Consider the following 20,034-nt stretch of genomic DNA (forward strand, 5'->3'; position numbering starts at 1 on the left):
TCTGGCCTGCCAGGTTTCTGTGGAGAGGTCTCCTGCCAGTCTAATATTTCTACTGTTGTATGTTACAGATCTCTGCTCCCGAGCTGCTTTCAGGATTTTCTCTTTGTCTCTGAGACTTGTAAGTTTTAGTATTAGATGTCGGGGTGTTGACCTATTTTTATTGATTTTGAGGGGGTTTCTCTGTGCCTCCTGGATTTTGATGCCTGTTTCCTTCCCCAATTAGGGAAATTCTCTGCTATAATTTGCTCCAGTATACCTTCTGCACCCCTCTCTCTTTCTTCTTCTTCTGGGATCCCAATTATTCTAAAATTGTTTTGTCTTATGGTATCACTTATCTCTTGAATTCTGCCCTTGTGATTCAGTAGTTGTTTATCTCTCTTTTTCTCAGCTTCTTTATTCTCCATCATTTGGTCTTCTATATCACTAATTCTCTCTTCTGCCTCATTTATCGTAGCAGTTAGAACCTCCATTTTTGATTGCACCTCATTAATAGCCTTTTTGATTTCAACTTGGTTAGATTTTAGTTCTTTTATTTCTCCAGAAAGGGATTCTCTTGTATCATCTGTGCTTTTTTTCAAGCCCCGCTAGTATCTTTATAATCATCATTCTGAATTCTAGTTCCAACATCTTACTAATATCCATATTGATTAGATCCCTGGCAGTCACTACTGCCTCCTGTTCTTTTTTTTTTTGAGGTGAGTTTTTTCCTCTTGTTATTTTGTCCAGAGGAGAATAGATGAATGAGAGAACAAAATGCTAAAAGGGTAACAGTGACTCCCCCCCGCCAAATATACGCTAAACAAATTTGAAGAGACCTGAGACCAGGGGGAAAAGAAAGGGAAAGAAAGAAAAATAAGAAATGATCAGGCTGGTGAATAGATCAGAGCCACACACTAGATTTTGGGTGTATTTTGGTCTGTTAGAAGAAACTGCCTCACAAAATTTTAAAGAAAGAAGTACTTATATATATATATATATATATATATATATATATATATATATATACACAAAAATAAGTGTAAATATGATGAAGAGATGGAATATGATTGTAAAGATGAAAATTATAAAAGATTTTATAAAAGGAATTGATAAGATAAGAAGTTGGTTGAAAAAAGAAAGAAAAAAATTAAAAAAAGAAAAAACAAAAAGAGAGAGAATGTGATCAGGCAGGAGACTAGAACAAAGCCATACACTAGAGATTTAGCGTAGATTTTGGTCTCTTAGAAGAAACTGTATCCCAAAATTTTAAAGAGAGAAAAACTTATATATATATAAAATAAGGTTAACTACACTGAAGGGATAGAATATGACTCTAAAAATGATAAATAAAAAAGATTTTTAAAAAAGGGATTGATAAGGTTTGGTTGGAAAAGAGAAAAAGAAGAATTCAAAAAAAAATAGAAAAAGGAAAAAAAGAAAATTAAAAAAATTAACTTTGAAGTACTAGAGAATCGTGGGAAAAAAGCCATGAATTCTTTTTTTTAAATTTTTTATTGTTATGTTAATCACCATACATCTCATCATTAGTTTTTGATGTAGTGTTCCATGATTCATCGTTTGTGTATAACACGCAGTGCTCCATGCAGAACGTACCCTCTTTAATACCCATCACCAGGCTAACCCATCCTCCCACCCCCCTCCCGTCTAGAACCCTCAGTTTGTTTTTCAGAGTCTGTCGTCTCTCATGGTTCGTGTCCCCCCCGATTTCCCCCGCTTTATTCTTCCCCTCCTGCTATCTTCTTCTTCTTTTTTTAAATATATATTGTATTATTTGTTTCAGATGTACAGATCTGTGAGTCAACAGTCTTGCACAATTCACAGCGCTCACCATAGCACATACCCTACTCAGCCACCCCATCCCTCCCACCCCCCACCACTCCAGCAACCCTCAGTTTGTTTCCTGAGATTAAGAATTCCTCATATCAGCGAGGTCATATGATACATGTCTTTCTCTGATTGACTTATTTTGCTCAGCATAACATCCTCCAGTTCCATCCATGTCGTTGCAAATGGCAAGATCTCATTCCTTTTGATGGCTGCATAATATTCCATTGTGTATATATACCACATCTTCTTTATCCATTCATCTGTCAATGGATATCTTGGCTCTTTTCACAGTTTGGCTATTGTGGACATTGCTGCTGTAAACATCGAGGTGCATGTACCCCTTCGGATCCCTATATTTGTATCTTTGTTGTAAATACCCACTAGTGCAATTGAAAAACCATGAATTCTTTTTTTTCTTTTTTTTCTTTTTTTTTAGATTTTATTTATTTATTCATGAGAGACAGAGAGAGAGGCAGAAGCAGAGGGAGAAGCAGGCTCCCCGCTGAGTAGGGAGCCCGATGTGGGACTCGACCCCAGGACCCTGGGATCACGACCTGAGCCGAAGGCAGATGCCCAACTGACTGAGCCACCCAGGCGGCCCAAAAAGCCATGAATTCTATGTGCAGTATTCACCTAGCGCTTGAGTTCTGCCATTCTCATTGATCAGTAAACTTGGTCTTGGCTGGCTGTTCTTGCTGATCTTCTAGTGGAGGGGCCTGTTGCCGGGGTTCTCAAATATCTTTGCCATAACTGGAATTGCCCCACCCTTGCTGGGTCCAGGCTAAGTAATCTGCTCAGGTTTGCTCTCGGGAGCTCTTGTTCCCTGCAAGCTTTCCCTACAGCTTTGGAGGATGAGAGTGAAAATGGCGGCCTCCCAATCTCCTCCCCAGAGGAGCCGAAAACTCGGGACCCCACTCCTCAGTGCACCCCCAGAGAAAAGCAGTCAGTCACTCCGGTCTCCCCGGTCTCTGGCCGCACTCCTTGCTCACTCGGCCTGTGACTGAGCGTTTCTCTCTCTGGCACACGACCCCATGTAGAGTCTCCAAACCCAGCAGATCCCTGTGGTGCACTCCTGTGCCACTCCTTCCAGGGGAGGAAGGGTAGTCTCCCCGAATCTGCCACTTGTTGGGTCCCTGCTGGGGGAGCAGTGGCCCGACTGTGCTGTGGATCACGGTTATGGCTACCCTGAGCTAGGAGCCCACTTCTTGGCTCCGTCTCTGTAGCCGGCTTCCCCACTCCAATCCCTGGGAGCTCTGTTGCACTCAGGCTCCCCCGGTCTTTCTGTGACGCCACTTAGGTCCCAGTGAGGGTTCCACCCCCCACTTAGCCACTGGACCAATTTCCCGCAGCGGAGCTACAAGTTCCGATTTTGTGCTCTGTAGCTCTATCACTTGCCGGTAGCTGACTCCCTACCCCCCACCATCTATCTTCCCGAATATCACCTCGGGTTCACTTCTCCGCACGTCCTACCTTCCAGAAAGTGGTTGCTTTTTGGTTCAGAGAGTTGCTGCTATTCTTTTCTTCGATCTCCTGTTGAGTTCTGTTCAGAATGGTTTGATCCCTATGTAGCTGAATTCCTGGGACCAGACGAAATTTAGGTCTCCTACTCCTCTGCCATCTTGCTCCTCCTCCCCAAAATGAACTTTTAAATTCCTTTAGAACTCCTGGCTACAAATAATATTCTTTAGAATTTTACTTTAGAATTCCTGGCTACAAATAATATTCTATATTCAGATTCTTACATTCTGTTTCCAAGATGCTCTTTTGTGTCTAAACATGTTGTCCCTGCATTTAGCCAGAGCTTAAAATGTGCAATTTGATTATTTGGAGCCAGTGCTGGCTGAATGCCCCAACTCAAGCTGATTCAAGATGTGGGTGCCCCCTTGATTCCAAACCCACCCAGGACTGTGATCCTTTGAAACAGACACTGAACCCATCTATTCTCCAATAAAAATGTTCTAAAATGTTTTAGAAAAGTCCTTGCACTGCCATGAAGATAAACCCACTGTGGCTTTCACTACTGAAGCCCATATTCTAGCCAAGGCTTGTGCGCTCAGTTGAATGCGGTCACTGGTCAATGAGGGTATGGCTTAAACTGGACTCCAGCAATGGCTGTGAAGTATGACAGACATGGTCATAAAAACTTCACTTCCTGCCTTCAGTGCTCTCTTGATATAAGCTTATCACTGAAGTGGATGGTCACTTAGTTGTGAAATGTGACTATAGGTTATTGATCTATTATCTTGATGGATATAGTTAAATATGAGATTTGGGGTTAAGCAAACCTACCTTCTTTCCTTCCTTTACTCCCTCCCCAGGAATTGGCAAGGCTCTATATGTGAAACTGGTCATATTCCGTCTCTGGACTGTGAGGCAGTTGGATTGCCTCTCTTCTCCTTCCCCCCTGCCCATGAAAAGAGACAACCCTTTAAGAGACCTCTGTAACTAGATTATAGACCGCAAAGCCCATTCTTCCAGAGGAGGCCTGTCCCATTTATGGTTAATAGCCCTGCATTTATTAAAGACAGGGCCACAAAGTCCCAAATCCCCACATCTCACAACTCAAATGCTAACATGACGAACACCCCAATTGACTCAGGAAATATATTTTCCCTAGACCACTGGTTTATGAAATTTATTCTCCAATTGGCTGATCTCTTGAACAGTTGTTTGTCATAATCAGATTTTGAAACCATATATCTCCTTTCAAGGGATGATTGTGCTGTAACCTCTGGCTCCATGCATGCTTCTGGTCTGGGTAGAGCAGACCTCCTGGATGAATGAGAACCATAGCTGTCTTATCAAATCGCGGCAGTTCTCATTTTGTTTAACAGTGCTGGAAATTAGTTTTTCAGGCACTGATCTTGATAGGTCAGCTGTCAAAAGTGGGTGTCTGTGGCCATAAAATTCATCAATCCCATAAACAAAATTCTGTCTACAGAATACAAGGGGAAGCCAGAATAGACGCCCTTATGCACAAATGAAATGGTCTGCAGCTGTATGACTAAGTGTCGGGCCTTGTATGGGGGAAAGGTTTTTCTGGCTTCCCATTTATCAAGCCTATCAGCCTCATTTGGCTTTCATTGACTGAAACTTTTTCCTCGGTGTTTTGAACTAGAAGAACCAGGCACCTCAGGAGGGAAGCTGAATACAGTCTCTCCCAATCTGGGTCAGCTGCAAGTTTGGGAATCCATTTAAAGGCTTTATTTTATTTAAAAGAAAAAGAAAGAAAAGTCCACTGGAGTCTGTTTATACTGTGCTTTTTCTGTGTTCTGGTCTTATATTCCAGGTGTTCAGAGGGATGGCCTCACTCAGAAATGAAGAGTTACTGCTCTGGTCTTAAGATTTGGGCAAGAACACAAGGCTTTGTAGAAATTTTGGTATTCACTCAGCCTGGGGCGCTCGGCTTGAGGCTGATGTGAGGGAATAATAAACTTCCCTGCCCAACTCAAGGATCCTGGTTCCGGGAACATGGTTGCACTTTGATGTGTTTGAAGGCAGAATTTTGGTTTCACTTTGAAGTATTTTTTCTTTCTCTGTCAGAGTACAGGATGCCCTGAAGGACAGGGAGAGAGAGGTCTGTATTAAAAAACAAAAACACACAAAATAAAAAACGTTTAATTCCTCAATACTTTCGGACAAAAAAAATAGGGGTAATTATAGGCGGGGAGGAATTTTTTTTCCCCCTCTCATATACTTGCACTTAGATTTAAATGGCTTTGCTTTAGGATTGCTGTCCTTTTTTCTTAGTGGAGAAATATGGTCTGTCTTCATGGAGCTGGGCGTCAGCAGTGGCCACTTCCTTGTCTCCAAACCCAATAGGTTCATTGGGCCCCACACCATCTTGGAGAGGTCATAGAATGGGAGACGCCAGTTTGGATGAACCTGCAATTGCCTCTTCTAGGAGATGGGGATACCGTGGCCAGAGATCCTGGCAGCCAGAGGACTGATTTTTGGGTTCTCACTCTCAGACTGGTCTTGACACACCAACAGATAATTTGCTCCTCTCCATTCAGTCCTTAGTCGTACAAATGCGTGTGACAGGATTTTGTCATCTGTGCTAGTTATTTTGATCAAAAGCTTATTTTCCTTCCTGTGAAAGTAGTGAAAAACCTGTTGAAAACATGGAACACTGTCAAGAAGTTGCAATGATTATTCATAATTCCACCACCTGGATATATTCACATATTACATTTTAATACAGCTCCTCCCATGTTTACTACCACCCTTTTAAAAAACCATAATTAAGCTTTTATTGCATACATAGGTTTATATCCTGCTTCTTTACTTTGTGATTATTACTTTATAGCAGATTATTTCAAAGTGATTTTTTCTTTTGAATAGCCCCTAAATGTTTGGTAGGCAGAGAAGATATTCTTATTATACTTTTTAGATAAGAAGATGGAATGTCAATGGAGTCAAATTTATTCAAAATTTTAAGCACTGAAGTCAAACATGCTGTCTGAGTTCACCTAGGTAAGTGGTGGAAACAAAACTAGAATACAGGTCAGTCAACTACCAAACTTATGCTATTTTCACACCTCTGAGTTCCTCTCTTCTTCCCCAGATCTTTACCAGGTATAGTAATTTGACCTTCAAGAGGAGAACATGGCATTCAAAGCAAGGTTGGAAACCCTGAGATGGGAATAAGCAAGGCAAGGTCTAGTCCAAGAGCCTGAAATTCTAGACAGTTTATGAAGATAGGGTTTTGATCTCAAGGGACAGGGTGACAAACCCATGTAGCACACCCAGCAGGGTCACAGACTTAGATCCAGCATGATAGACAGTGGAGAGTATTTCTACTGCAGCTCTGTATAAATGGTGGAGATTGGGCTAATAAACATTGCATTAGCTGTGAGGAGTGTATTATACTAATGTAACATCTTAAATGGGGAAAACTGGGCGTAGGCTATATGGACAGACTCTGCACAACCTCTACAACTTTTCTGTAAATCTAAAACTATTCTAAAGTGAAAGCTTATTTTAAAAAAAGTATGAGTAAGTGTGTACCAGACCCAACCAAAGAGGGATGGTATTACAGGCAGAAGGACTTAGAGGAAGCATGCCATGTGAAGGTGAGGGATTTGGTGGGGTTGGAGTGGGCTGGGCCTACATACAGTGAACCTGATTGCCAGGCTTGGATCTCGATAAGGAAGGCCTTTCTTTTAGGCCAAGCTTCAGAGTGTTAGGATTTATTCTGTAGGCAATGAGAAGTCATTTGAAAATTTTCACTAACACATTCATGTTTGAGTTCATTTATTACAAAGGTACAAATCAGCAAAAGGGAGGAGGCTGTAAGAGAGAGGTTGGGGGTAATGAGCTCAATGGGGAGGCTGTTGCAATACTCTGGGGCAGGGGGGCTGCTGCTGAGCCAGGCAATGAGCTAGAAGAAGAGGGTTGTGTGGCCAGGCATTGAGAGGTAGAGCCCTTCTCGCAGCTGAGCTTAAAACTCTAGAAGGACAGGGTGTTATCCCAACTGCTTTTTCCTGCCTCCATTCTCCATTCTCAAGACTGATTACTATCCCAGTAGACAGACGGGTAAAGTTTATTTGATCAAGACCAAGCAGAACCCCATTCTGGGTGCTTGCTCGTGCAGGTGCTAGCACAGAGTGGAGATGGCCCTTCACCTGTGCCACGGAGGTTTGACAGCACATGTTAGGAATTCAAGTCCTGCTGTAAGGCAGAGTATCTGGTACCTGGAACTGACATGTCATCACGAAGGCAAGATCGCCTTCATTATGACTTTGTCAGTCATCGAGGTGGTCTGGGGACCTTCTTAACACCACCCCATCCAGGAGATGCAGCAGATTACCCATCAGGGTTAAGCAGCTCCAATGCCTGGGCTAACCAGTTATGGGGATCAGATGCAGGCAGCCCAAAGACATATCATGAGTTCCCTGTTCCATGTCAGAGGGTCCAAAGAATGTAGGGAATCGACACCTTGACTCTTTTTGTCTGGGTTTGTCTCTTCCCTTTGACCAGCATTCTAATCCAGATGCAGGACTTGATCCTGGGTCCCAGTGCTGTTTCCACGACCCAAGGGGGAAAGAGCCATGAGCTTTCCTTCTCACTATGCCAGTTCCCAGAGTGTGGCATCTTTGATGTCCTTGAAGAGGACTTTGGGTAGATTTTAACTTTGCCCTTTACTGCAGTGCCCCTCAAATTAATTGGTGGTGGCTGTGAGGAGCTTCTCAGAGCACATGGCTACACTCTTAACTAAATGATTCATTCATCACTGCCAGGCATCCTATTACTTAGGATGGAGTGGGTCTTAGTTGGTATTGTGTCCAAAGTGACAGCCCGAGTTTCTAGGTTCCTTTTAAACTGCTTTTACAACCATGTATCTCATTCTGATAGTCCTGCTTTAGGCCTCAGGGTTCTAGTATCTTCCAGGTGGCTTGGTCCCACAGATTCTGCCACTGTAGCTTCATAGTCAAAGCTTGGAGTGCAGAGCCTGCTGCAGATGTAAAAGCTAAGGGACATGCTGGGAGAGCAGGCGTGTCCTTAGGTAGCACTATTGGTGGCTTCTTTAGGGCACCTGGTGACATTTCTCCACAGAGGGATAGTTCTTCTGCTCAGTCTCACTAGGGGACTTGTGGGATTTCTCCGATGAAGAGTAGATGCTGCCCACAGCGGTTTGCTTCTTTAATGCCTTGCTGCTTAAATGGTGGTCATGGATCATCTGCAGCAGCCTCACCTGGGAGCTTGTTAGATAGGAATAATCAGAGGCCCCAGAATCAGAAAGTGCATATAAAATCCCTGGATAATTTGTGTGCATATTACAGTTTGAGGATCCCCCGTTTTAATCTATAGCAGAGGTTTACAATCTTGGCTGTGCATTAGAATCCCCTGGGGAGCTGAAATATTCATATCTAGCCCACTACAGACCAATTAAATTCAAATCGTTGGGGGTGAGGCCCAGCCCTCAATATGCTTTAAAAGCCTTCTTAAGAGAATCTAATATGCAGTGACCTAGAAGAACAGAGTTTCTCAATGAGGACTGCTGGGGAAGCATTACAATTCCTCATGCCTAAGTGCTGAGATCCTGATTAAGTTGAGATGGGGGCTGCTATCTGTTTTTTTTGTTTTGTTTTTTTTTTTACATTTCACCAATTAATGACTGAGAAACATTGATCAGATAAAGATTTCATCGTGATTCCCCAGACCCAGCAGGGATGCAGAGAGGGGAAGCAGTCCAAAGAACATCTGTGTCTCCTGTTGTTTCTGAGCCAGTAGAGGGGCTCCATAACATCTCAGGGGGCCTCTCAGAGATGCATCAGGCTATGGGAGAGACTGTGCAGGTTCAGGAGGATTTGGCAGATCCAGAGCACATGTAGTCTTGCCCTATACCTGTACATCAAGGAAAATTATGAAATTTGCCCTACAGTGAAGACAGGCAGGGAGCTCTTGACCCCATTTGCAGTAGGCATCAGGGAGCAAGACAAGCCACACATGGGGGTCTTTGTTACCTGCTTCACTGCTGAGCCCCATCCTGCCTCAGGGGGCAGCGATGGGTGAACTTAAGGGGCCCTGTGGCCTGGGCAAGTCAAAGGAGTAATTAGAGAAAGAAGACACTTTGTGGGAGACATGGTGACATGACCTTGGTGAGTGGACAGAATAAAATGAGACAGAAATGCTCATTCTAGAAACAAGTTCTTACCAATTGGTTTTATTTTAAAGATGTGGCAAGTCCTCGAGTTCCACATGAGCTAACGGAGAAAGTAGAACTGGCTGTCACACCTTTATTCTTTCTAAGGCTTTAAGATGGCTCTGAGTCTTTGCGACGCTGAAGGGACTCTTGTCCTCCTGGCTGCCTGATTCAGGATCCCGGTTGGAGAGGCGAGTTCCTGAGGTGCACACAGGGGCCCGTTCTGTCCCTCACACTCCCTTTTTCCTTCACAGCTGGCGACGTGGGACTCAGAGAAAGGCCTGAATGGCAGCCTGCAAGAGAGGCCCATGGGCAGCCGCCTCCAAGGACTGACTCTCAAAGTGGTGACTGTCTTGGTAGGATCACGGGCATATTGGGGAGTTTCACCATTCAGGCTTCTGAGTAAGAGGCTTCTCTCTGTTCAGCTTAATGCTGTGTTTGGAGAGAAGGGGATCTTGATTAGTGGCTTGAGTGTTCGTAAGGCCTTTCTGGCAAATAATTTTACAAATAATGAAGAAGAGTAAGGTTGGAGATTCTGCCCCAGGGCCTTTCACGGGAGGTGACTGGGCTGCTCTAGAGATGGACCTCTAGAGCCACTGCTAAGCTTTCAAGCAGGCATATCTATGTTCCTGGATGTAAACAGTATCTTGACCTACTGATAGTCCTTAGGAGAGCTTTGCTGATAGGCAGAGTCCCCAGAGAGATGCTTAGAGGAGGATACTCTCCCAGCACCCAATCCCACTGATGGCCCCATGGGACACAAACTTCATAACAAAGACTCTTTGTTGCAATTTTTCTACATGGTTGTCCTGGAATCATAGACTTTTCCATCTTCAAGAGATCTTAGAAGCATCTTCCTGTCAATTTCTTCCTTCATCTTTTCAGGGCTCTAGGAGACATTTTCGATTTACCTCTTATTAACTGGTCAGACATGGTTCAAATGTCCCCTCTGTCGCATCAGGCACTGACATCTCCTTGGCTCTAGAAGCCTTTGGCAGCAGTGTTCCTGCATTTCCTGTATGCACATCACAGAAAAAACATTATACCATAACCCCCCACACCCCCAATTAAACTAATGAGATAGATTCTCTGGGGCTGTTTGCCAAAAGCTCCCTTCTTGTTCAGTTTTATAGGATTGTGGTGGGGAAGGCTGAGGTGTTTTCCAGAGGACCACATGCCCTACAGGAGTGCACAGGACACAACACAAAATGTGTGAATGTGGCTTTGGGCTTGGAAACTGTGGGGTTTAATTCTGTCCTGTCCCTTGACATATGGTGTGACCTTCTTGCATGAATCAGAATCCATTTTCTAGTACAGTCTGATAGATGTAATATTGTCTTCTCTCAATCTAATATCATAGAGCTTTTACTGCCGTTCTTTATACTGGATGAGAAGTAACCACATTTCTTATGTGGATCCTGAAGTATTATGGCATTTCCTAAGGACAGAGTCCTGAATGTCACAAATAAAGGAGTGAAAACAAATCATGTCATTCTGGCAATGGGGTTCTGAGCAGAGGCTGGGATGACATCACACAGGACAAGTAAATCTCCATTCCTCCATCAGTATGCTGGTTGGAGGGGTCTTCCTATCCACTGTGCTCTGAGTGTCCATAAACTGCTTTAAAAAAAGGGCAGCAATGTTCAGACTCCAGGCCTAAATAATTGGGTAAATACGTGCCCATGTTCACAAACATTCTAAAGCTATGATTCATCAGATTGGTCTCTCCAATACCCTGGAAAGATGTGTGTTAATGAACCTGTTATTTAATTGAAGAACATCCATTCTGTTGTCTTCAGGAAGAGCCTTTCGTGATGGTGGCTGAGAACATCCTTGGACAGCCCAAGCGCTACAAAGGGTTCTCCATAGATGTCCTGGATGCACTGGCCAAGGCTCTGGGCTTCAAATATGAAATTTACCAGGCCCCCGATGGCAGGTATGGTCACCAGCTCCATAACACCTCCTGGAACGGGATGATCGGGGAGCTCATCAGCAAGGTAGGTCCCAAAAGCAGGACCATGGGGAGGTCCTGTCTGCCTAGTCTGCCTAGTCTGCCTCTGGGGTGATATCTAAATTTGGCCCATTAGGCATTTAGGACCTTGGAACTAGCTAAACAGATCACAGGTTACCACTCTTCACTCACTAGATCTCTCTTTTCTTCAACCTACCCCTCCCCACCATATCCATTTCTGTTCTTTTTTCTCATTCCCTGGCACTCTGTTTTCTTTCCATGCCCACTGCTGCCATTCCTTTTGAGCCTGTCCACTGAGCCTGCTCTGTCACATATCCTTCCTGCAACCCACCCCCACATTTGGGCTGAAATAGGAACTTAGTTCTCACGGGAGGTATGAGTGAGTGCTTATTCTTTTCTCCCTCGTGGCCCACAGGCGGGATGTGTATATACAAGTGCGTGTGTGTGCATGAGTATGTGTGTGTGTCTGCATTGCTGTGTGTAAGCGATACGACATTCCCCAGCTCCTCAGATTAATTTCAAATAATTACTCTTCCTCTCTCCTATAGAATCTGGGTCCTCATTGAGACTCCTGGTATGAGGCCAGTTCACTGTGTCCCCATCCTCACCCCTGTCATCCCGTGACCTCTGGGTCATTTCCTGATAGTCATTTATGATGGTGGCAATCTGCTCAAGCCCTCCCTCTCTAGGGTTGCTGGTGCTAACAACTTTGATGTTGCAGACATCCCTGGGGCCAAACATGAGCTCCCAGTGTTTTGACTGCCTCACCTCCAGTGACCTTGGTTTGTGCTCCACGTCAGTGCCTGTACCCATGCATTTTGTCAACATCTTATGTGTTACCATCACTGTCCCACTCCATGACTATGACCTGTTGTCCTTCTGACTCTTTTGAACCTTTGCTCCTAAAACACAAGTCCTTTGCTTTATCAACCCATAAAGGCAGACACAAACTCTCCAATTTCTCCTAAGCTTTAAAAAAACAATTTTCTTGCAGTATTAATTTATATATAAAATTCACCCATTTTGGATATACAATTCAGTGATTTTCAGGAAATCTACTGAGTTATGCAACCATCATCATAATCTAGTTTTAGAATAATTCCATCAACCCAGTGAGATCCCTCACACTTACAGTAAATCCCATTTCCAACCCCAGCCCTAGGCAACCATTGATCTATTTTCTATCTATAGATTTGCTTTTGTGAACATTTAATGTAAATAGAGTCATACCATACATGGTCTTTTGTGTCTGGCCCTTTCCACTTAGCACATGTATTTGAGGTTCATCTTTCTTTAAGATTTTTGCATCCTTTCCTGCCTGGTATGCCCTCAGTGTTTGACCAGATAATCCTATTCCCTTCATCTTTTGTGATTCTCTTTGTTCTTGGTCTCTTATTGTACTGAAACCCTGACTTGAGTATATTATCTACCCTCTGACTCTGATGTCCAAGTTGCTGCATACAAAATCACAAATTTGCCCAGATGGATATATGAACAGTGTGTGGCCTCCAACCTCAGCTAGGCCTTCAGGACAGCCCAAGTTCCTTAACTTGTCCTTTGTTGGACCCCTTGGCTATATCCCTTAGAGACTGTTTCAAAAGTTTATCTTTCTCTTCAAGCAACCTAAAAGTCTTCTCTCTTAAATTAAAAAAAAAAAAAGTGCTCCTATATTAGGCAAAGAAATGGAGATTTGTGGACTTGAAATACTACTTCAGCTACCTATGAAATTCACATGTGCAAACACCTACTCTAACCTCCAGGTTCACAGGTGGGGAGTGTTTTCCCCTATGTTCCAGGTCACCCCTTTACTTGTGTCATAAGTGAGTCCCCTTGTGCTTCTTCTGGACCTGGCTTCATAAATTACTTTCCCTTCTTCCTATGTTTAAACCTATCCTGCTCCACTAGAACTCTTCTTAGGCCTTATGTATGCTCTGAATGCTCCAAATCCTTAAAAAGAAATCCCTGGATCTTGAGTTTTTGAAAAGAGAGACAAGAACCAGAGATACAAATGTGACAAGTCTAAGAGGAGAGCTTCACCATCATTACCTCCAACATTTTTTTTTTTACTCTAGATATGTTGTTGGATTTCATCGTTTGTTATTTTATTTTATTTTATTTTATTTTTTTGGATTTCATAGTTTAGGACATCAGTATATCTACCCCTCTAGCCCATATACTAAATATGATAAAAATTTTTCTGATGAAGTCTTTATATGTGTGTTTTCCCAACTTCATCTTTTTTAAGATTTTATTTATTTATTTGAGAAAGAGAGGGAGGGAGAGAGAGAGAGAGAGACAGCAGGAGGGAGAGGGAGAGAGAATCTGAAGCAGACCCCTTGCTGAGCACAGAGCCCGACTTGGGGCTCAGTCCCACAACCGCGAGATCATGAACTGAGCCGAACCGAAACCAAGAGTCAGCCACTTAACCGACTGAGCCACCCAGGCCCCCCTAAAATAAACTTAGTTCTGATGATGCCTCCTACTTAGATGTCCAGAGCCAAGATCAGATGATCATTGTATATTTTGGTGCTCTTGTGGTTGAAGTGAGGACTGCAGGCTCATTATTTCCCACCATCATCCATCTAAGCCTAATTATCCTAACCTCCACCAGTCTTGGCAGCTTTAATTTCACAGTCTAGTTCCATCTTAATAGAGTCTTTGCCTATTTTTAAAATTAAGCCCATTTTGGAAAGCAAAAATCTTGCAAGGTACTTTTGGGGTCAAAGTACAGCATGCCCAGAGAATCCCCGCCTAACATGGCTTTACTATATGAAGAATCAACCCATATATCTTAGAGGCCATGAATGAAGGGCCATGGAAGATCAAGAAAAGTAGATAACCCTTTTTTTCTTGGAGGATATTACTCTCTGGCATAAAGTCTGCATATAAAACAACCAAGGACTGAGACATTAATGAGATTTCAAGTAGTTGTACAACTCACCATAACTTCTGAAGTATCTCAGGAAAGGGAGACATCCATGTGGGCTAATGGAAGTTTGGAGAGGCTTGATGGAAGTATAGGAAGGGTGCAGATAAGCCTAGAAGAAGATAGAAGGGACTTCTTTGTTGGGGGCAGGGACGGGGTAGAGGGAAATACTGGCAAAAGAAAAAAGTTTGTGAGGACAAGAAAGTGAAGAAAAACTACAATTCAAACAGACAACTTAGTGTTGAATTTTTTTTTTACAGTATTCAAGATCACAGGCTGTCACCTCTTGAATCCATTTCCTCTGGACAGAATAACCCAAAGGGTAGAGGGCAGGCCTTGCCTCAGGGTGGGACCCAGCAGGAAGCTGAGGACTGCTGTCTGATGAGTTAGTTTTGCCTTTCAGAGGGCAGACCTGGCTATCTCCGCCATCACGATCACCCCGGAGAGGGAGAGCGTTGTGGACTTCAGCAAGCGGTACATGGACTATTCGGTGGGGATCCTAATCAAGAAGCCCGAGGAGAAGATCAGCATCTTCTCTCTTTTTGCTCCGTTTGATTTTGCCGTGTGGGCCTGCATTGCAGCAGCCATCCCTGTGGTGGGTGTGCTGATATTTGTGTTGAACCGGATCCAGGCCGTGAGGGCTCAGAGTGCTGCCCAGCCCCGACCATCCGCTTCAGCCACCTTGCACAGTGCCATCTGGATAGTCTATGGAGCCTTCGTACAGCAAGGTACGTTCCTGGGTTCCTGATGTTGCGGTATCCCCAGGGGCCTGGAATAACTTGCCCATTGGCAGAGTTCTTAGATGCATTTTGGCAGTCATTTTAAATGCAATTTTATTTAATCTCTAGGGCAGTACAGGCTGCACCCAATTTCTCTGAGTAATATCAGATAGAAATTAAATGAAGTGACAAGGAACTCAACTTCAAAGCCTGATTCTCGCTTTAGATAAAATTAACTTTGGAGTTCTGCTTTGCACTTTTCTCCCTTCCCACATTAGGTTGATTGTTATGCACATGGGGTTGTCAGATGAAACTGAATCTTACTTAAATTTGAAGTCTTAATAGGAAAAAAAAATCACAATTGTTTTGCAATCATTTAAGTAGTCCTACATCCATTCTTGAGATACAATGTCTCCCTTCTCTGTGAAGTCTGTAGAGCACTTGGTAAGTTACAGGATCTTGCAGTTTTGACCAAAGCAACAAATTGCAAAGTTCCTAATGTGAGTGTTGGCCTTGTTTGTACCATGGCAAAACATGTATGGCCTGTTTGCAAGATTATATAAGAAGAGTCAGTGAGACGCTTTCTTCTGCTACCATCTAAGGGACCAAGGAGAAATAATTGGCCTCCACGGGGCAGCTACTGACTGCAAGTCAGAGGCAATGATATCTGAAAATCCTAGGAAAAAAGCCATCCAGTGAGGGCTGAATATTAATAAAAGCGAGATCTCATTTCTGAGGTTTCAAAGAAAGCTAAGGAACCCTCCAGGTAGGAGGTAATTCTATATTTACAGAATTCCTGAGACTACTCTCTATGAATTTGAAATTGGAAAAGGATCTTATATCAGGTTGCAGTCCTGGAAGTATGCAACAAGCGAGATAGAATCTTCTAACTGGAAGATTTTGATATTTGGAACTATATACCCTTGGCGTTTTGATGAACATCACATCACTAAAAGGCCAATCCTGGATTTTTCATATTTGATGGTCCTCCATCCCTTTCCAAGATTGGTGGTCTTTGGATTCTTTCCCCGAATTGTCACAGCCCCTCATAACCAGCCAGCAACTCACTTCCCTGCTCCCTAGCCCAACCCCAGTGGCGGTTCCCTAAGCCAGGCCACAGGGTGGAGCTGGAGCATTTCTTTGGGGGTGCAACTGAGAGCAGAAGCCCAGGGCCAATCCATTTCGCTGGCCTCCTGTAGGTGGCGAATCCTCAGTGAACTCCATGGCGATGCGCATCGTGATGGGCAGCTGGTGGCTCTTCACCCTCATTGTATGCTCCTCCTACACAGCGAATCTTGCCGCATTCCTCACGGTGTCCAGGATGGACAACCCTATAAGGTAAGATCCATTCCTCCTTCCAGATCTGTGACCATTTCAGCTCTGAGAGGCTGTAAAGACAGAATGCAGCCCGGTGTCGTGGAGGCAGATGGACTTAGATCCCAGATCTGCAGTTTGATTATTGTACTCTTTAATGCATGAGGAACTTCACTCCTCTTGTAGTTTACTTCATACACAATTATATAAATGCATAAATGAATTAAATAATACTTCTCTGAACATTTAAATGCTGCTTATAAGACTAAGAAATCAAAACATTAAAAATTAACAAATTAAATTTCCTCAGGCATTTAAATGTTGATTACAAACTTATTTAATCAAAATTTTCTAAACATTAAATTAAAATTAATTAAGACCACAAGTCTCAGGTATTTTTTTCAAATCTTCAAATACCTTAAAATTATTTTTAAAAACATGCCATTATCACAGTGATTAGAAAACTTATTTCATTTACATTTATAAAATTATAAAATTTCTGAAGCCAGGGAATAAAAGCATTTCTTTGTTTTACCAAAGTGTTAAAAATATGGCATGAAAGAATTAGTTCAACATAGTGAAAAAACTTGAGAATGCCTTTGTTTTAGGAGCAGATTTCCATATACTATGTAAATTGCAAGCGAACTTGGGCAAAGTAAAGGGGTATTAGAAATGTGGTTACTGAAGTGACCAAAGGCACAGAGCTAGTCGACATTTCCTTGGGTGCAATATCAGCTTCGATATCACCTCTCAGTTGATCCTTGATTATACTGTGGTATAATTTCTCCTTTAATTCATCATAGTCACTATCATTACATGGTTTCTTTCGATCTACAGCCCTAACTGGTCATCCATACTTAACTAGCTTCTATGGCTCCCAACTGCCTATTTAAAAGAGTCCAGACTCTGGCCAGGATTCAAAATTTAGTATGATGTTATACAGTTTTATTTTTTAGTTGGCATTTTTATTGAGATAATTATAGATTCACATGCAGTTATAAGAAATAACGCAGTGAGATCTCATAATATCCTTTAACTGGTTTCCCCCAATGGTAATGTTTTGTAAAACTGTAGTATCTTATCACAACCAGGGTATTGACGTTAATACAGTTGACCGATTATATTCAGATTTCTCCTCTTGTACTCATTTCTCTGTGCATGTGTGTGTGTGTGTGTGTGTGTGTGTTTGTGTGTGTGCATTTGGTTCTACGCAATCTTATCCCACGTGTAGGTTTGTGTATTTACCACCATAGTAAAGATGCTAAAGAATTTTATTCCTGCAGGGATACCTTGTGTTTTCCTCTTATAACCACACACATCTCCCCCACACCGCTTCTTCCCCTCTAGTCTTGTTCTTAACCCCTGGTGACCACTAATGTGTTCTCCACTTCTAAAATGTCATTTCTGGGCGCCTGGGTGGCTCAGTCAAATGTCCAACTCTTGATTTTGGCTCAGGTCATGATGTCAGGGTCCTGGGATGGAGCCTTGCTTCGGGCTCGTGCTCAGCACTGAGTCTGCTTGTCCCTCTCCCTCTGCTCCAACCCCCTGCTCACTCATTCTCCCTCTCTCTCTAAAATAAGTAAGTAAATAAAATCTTTAAAATGTTGTCATTTTGAATATGTTATATAAACAAAATCATAGCTTTTTGATTGCCTTTTTCATTTAGCATAATTCTCGGGAGATTCCTCCAGGTTGGTGTGTAAATCAATAATTCATTGCTTTTTGCTGCTTCGTGGTATCCATGTACCACAGCTTGTTTAACAGTTCGCACACTGAAGGACATCTGGGTTGTTTCCACTTTTATGCAATTATGAATAAAACCACTATGAATATTTGTGTGTAGGTTTTGGTGTGAACACACGTTTTCATTTGTTTGTGATACATATCCAAGAGTGCAATTGCTGGGTCAGGTGGTAATTGCATGTTTTATAAGAAAATACGCTTTAGAAGAAAACTATCAAACTGTATTCTAGAGTGACTCTGCCATTTTATATTACTACTAGTGATGTGGGAATGATCCAGTTTCTTTGCATCTTTGCCAGCATTTAGTATTTTCACTATTTTTTTTTATTTTACCATTCTGATAGGCATGGAATGATAGCTCATTCTGGTTTTAATTTGTGTTTCCCTAATGAGTAATTGTGTTGAACACTTTCATGTGCTTATTACTATCTGTATAGTAACCTCTTTGGTGAAATATCCATTTATATATTTTACCCATTTTCTTTTTCTTTCTTTCTTTTTTTTTTTTAGAGAGAGAGAGCACACACCCATACTCAAACAGGGGGCAAAGGGCAGAGGGGAGGGTGAGAGAGAATTCCAAGCAGGCTCCACCTCAGTTTGGAGGCTGACTTGGGGCTTGATCTCATGACCCTGAGATCATGACCTGACCTGAAATCAAGTGTGGGATGCTTAGCCAACTGAGCCACCCAGGCACCCCTTGCCCATTTTCTAACTGGATTGTTTGACTATTACTCTTATGTTTTGAAAGTTCTTTGTATATTTTAGATACTAGTTCTTTGTCAGACACGTTGTTTGTAAATATTGTCCCAACTCTGTACTTTCTCTTTTCAACTTCTTAACAAGGTCTTTCACAGAGAAAATTTTTTAATTCCTGTGAAGTCCAATTTATAAATTTACTCTTTTGTGAATCATACCTTTGGTGTCAAGTCAAACTCTTGCCTAACCCTAGACCATGAAGATAATCTCCTGGGTTTTTTTGTGTGTTTTTCCTAAAAGTCTTGTAATTTTACATTTTACATTTTGGTCTATAGTCAATTTTGAGTCAATTTTTGTATAAGGTATGAGGTTTAAGTGAGTTTTAGATATATAATTGTAATAGTTATATATATGGTTTTGTCTATGAATGTTCAATTGCTTTAACATCATTTATTAAAAAGGTTATCTTTCCTTCATTGAATTACTTTTGCAATTTGTCAGGACTCAGTTGGGCACATGTGGGTCCATTTCTGAGTTTTCCATTCAGTTCCATTGATCTATGTGCCTATACCTTTGCCAATACCACACTGTCTTGGTTACGATAGCTGCAGAGTAAACCTTAATATTGGGCAGAGTGATTCTTTCAATTTTATTTTTCTTTGTTCAGATTGTTTTAACTATTCTAGGGCCTGTACCTTTTCACATAAATTTTAGAATGAGCTTGTCTGTTTATAAAAACCTTTTCCATGGTTTTGATAGGAATTGCATTAATTATAGTTGAAATTGCATTAAACCAATAGATCATAACTTGCTGAGATTATTTATCATGAATAGGTATTGGATTTCTCAAATGTTTTTTTTTTTTTTGCATTGCTTGACATGACCATATGATTTTTCTTCTTTAGCTTACTAATATGATTGTTTTTCAAATGTTGTGTACCTTGAATGAATCTCACGTGGTCATGATCTATAATTCTTTTCATATATTTTGGATTCTGTTTATTGATATTCTGGTTGAGGATTTTTGCATCTAAATTTATGAGAAATATTGGTTTACACTTTTATTTATTGTGCTGTTTCTGTCTAGTTTTGGTTTCAGGGTAACACTGGCTTCATAAAATGATTTAGGAAGTCTTTGCTCATCTTCTATTCTCTGGGAGAGATTGTATAAAGTTAGTGTTAATTCATC

At 42.0% G+C, this 20,034-nt stretch overlaps 1 protein-coding gene across 3 annotated transcripts in view; it reads left to right on the forward strand.

The window, feature by feature from the left end:
• Positions 1-20,034, forward strand: part of GRID1 (glutamate ionotropic receptor delta type subunit 1) — a 711,804-nt gene that overhangs the window by 586,929 nt on the left and 104,841 nt on the right. For all 3 annotated transcript variants that reach the window (XM_088019784.1, XM_088019785.1, XM_028098786.2), the window contains 4 exons: positions 9,730-9,831; positions 11,275-11,472; positions 14,777-15,101; positions 16,292-16,430. In XM_088019784.1, the coding sequence (XP_087875910.1) occupies positions 9,730-9,831; positions 11,275-11,472; positions 14,777-15,101; positions 16,292-16,430 (764 nt within the window). The remainder of the gene's footprint in view (positions 1-9,729; positions 9,832-11,274; positions 11,473-14,776; positions 15,102-16,291; positions 16,431-20,034) is intronic.

The sequence above is a fragment of the Eumetopias jubatus genome, unplaced genomic scaffold (genome assembly GCF_037043125.1).
Source record: "Eumetopias jubatus isolate StellerSeaLion01/CBP00866 unplaced genomic scaffold, mEumJub1_p1.0 scaffold_17, whole genome shotgun sequence".
Classification (NCBI taxonomy): domain Eukaryota; kingdom Metazoa; phylum Chordata; class Mammalia; order Carnivora; family Otariidae; genus Eumetopias; species Eumetopias jubatus.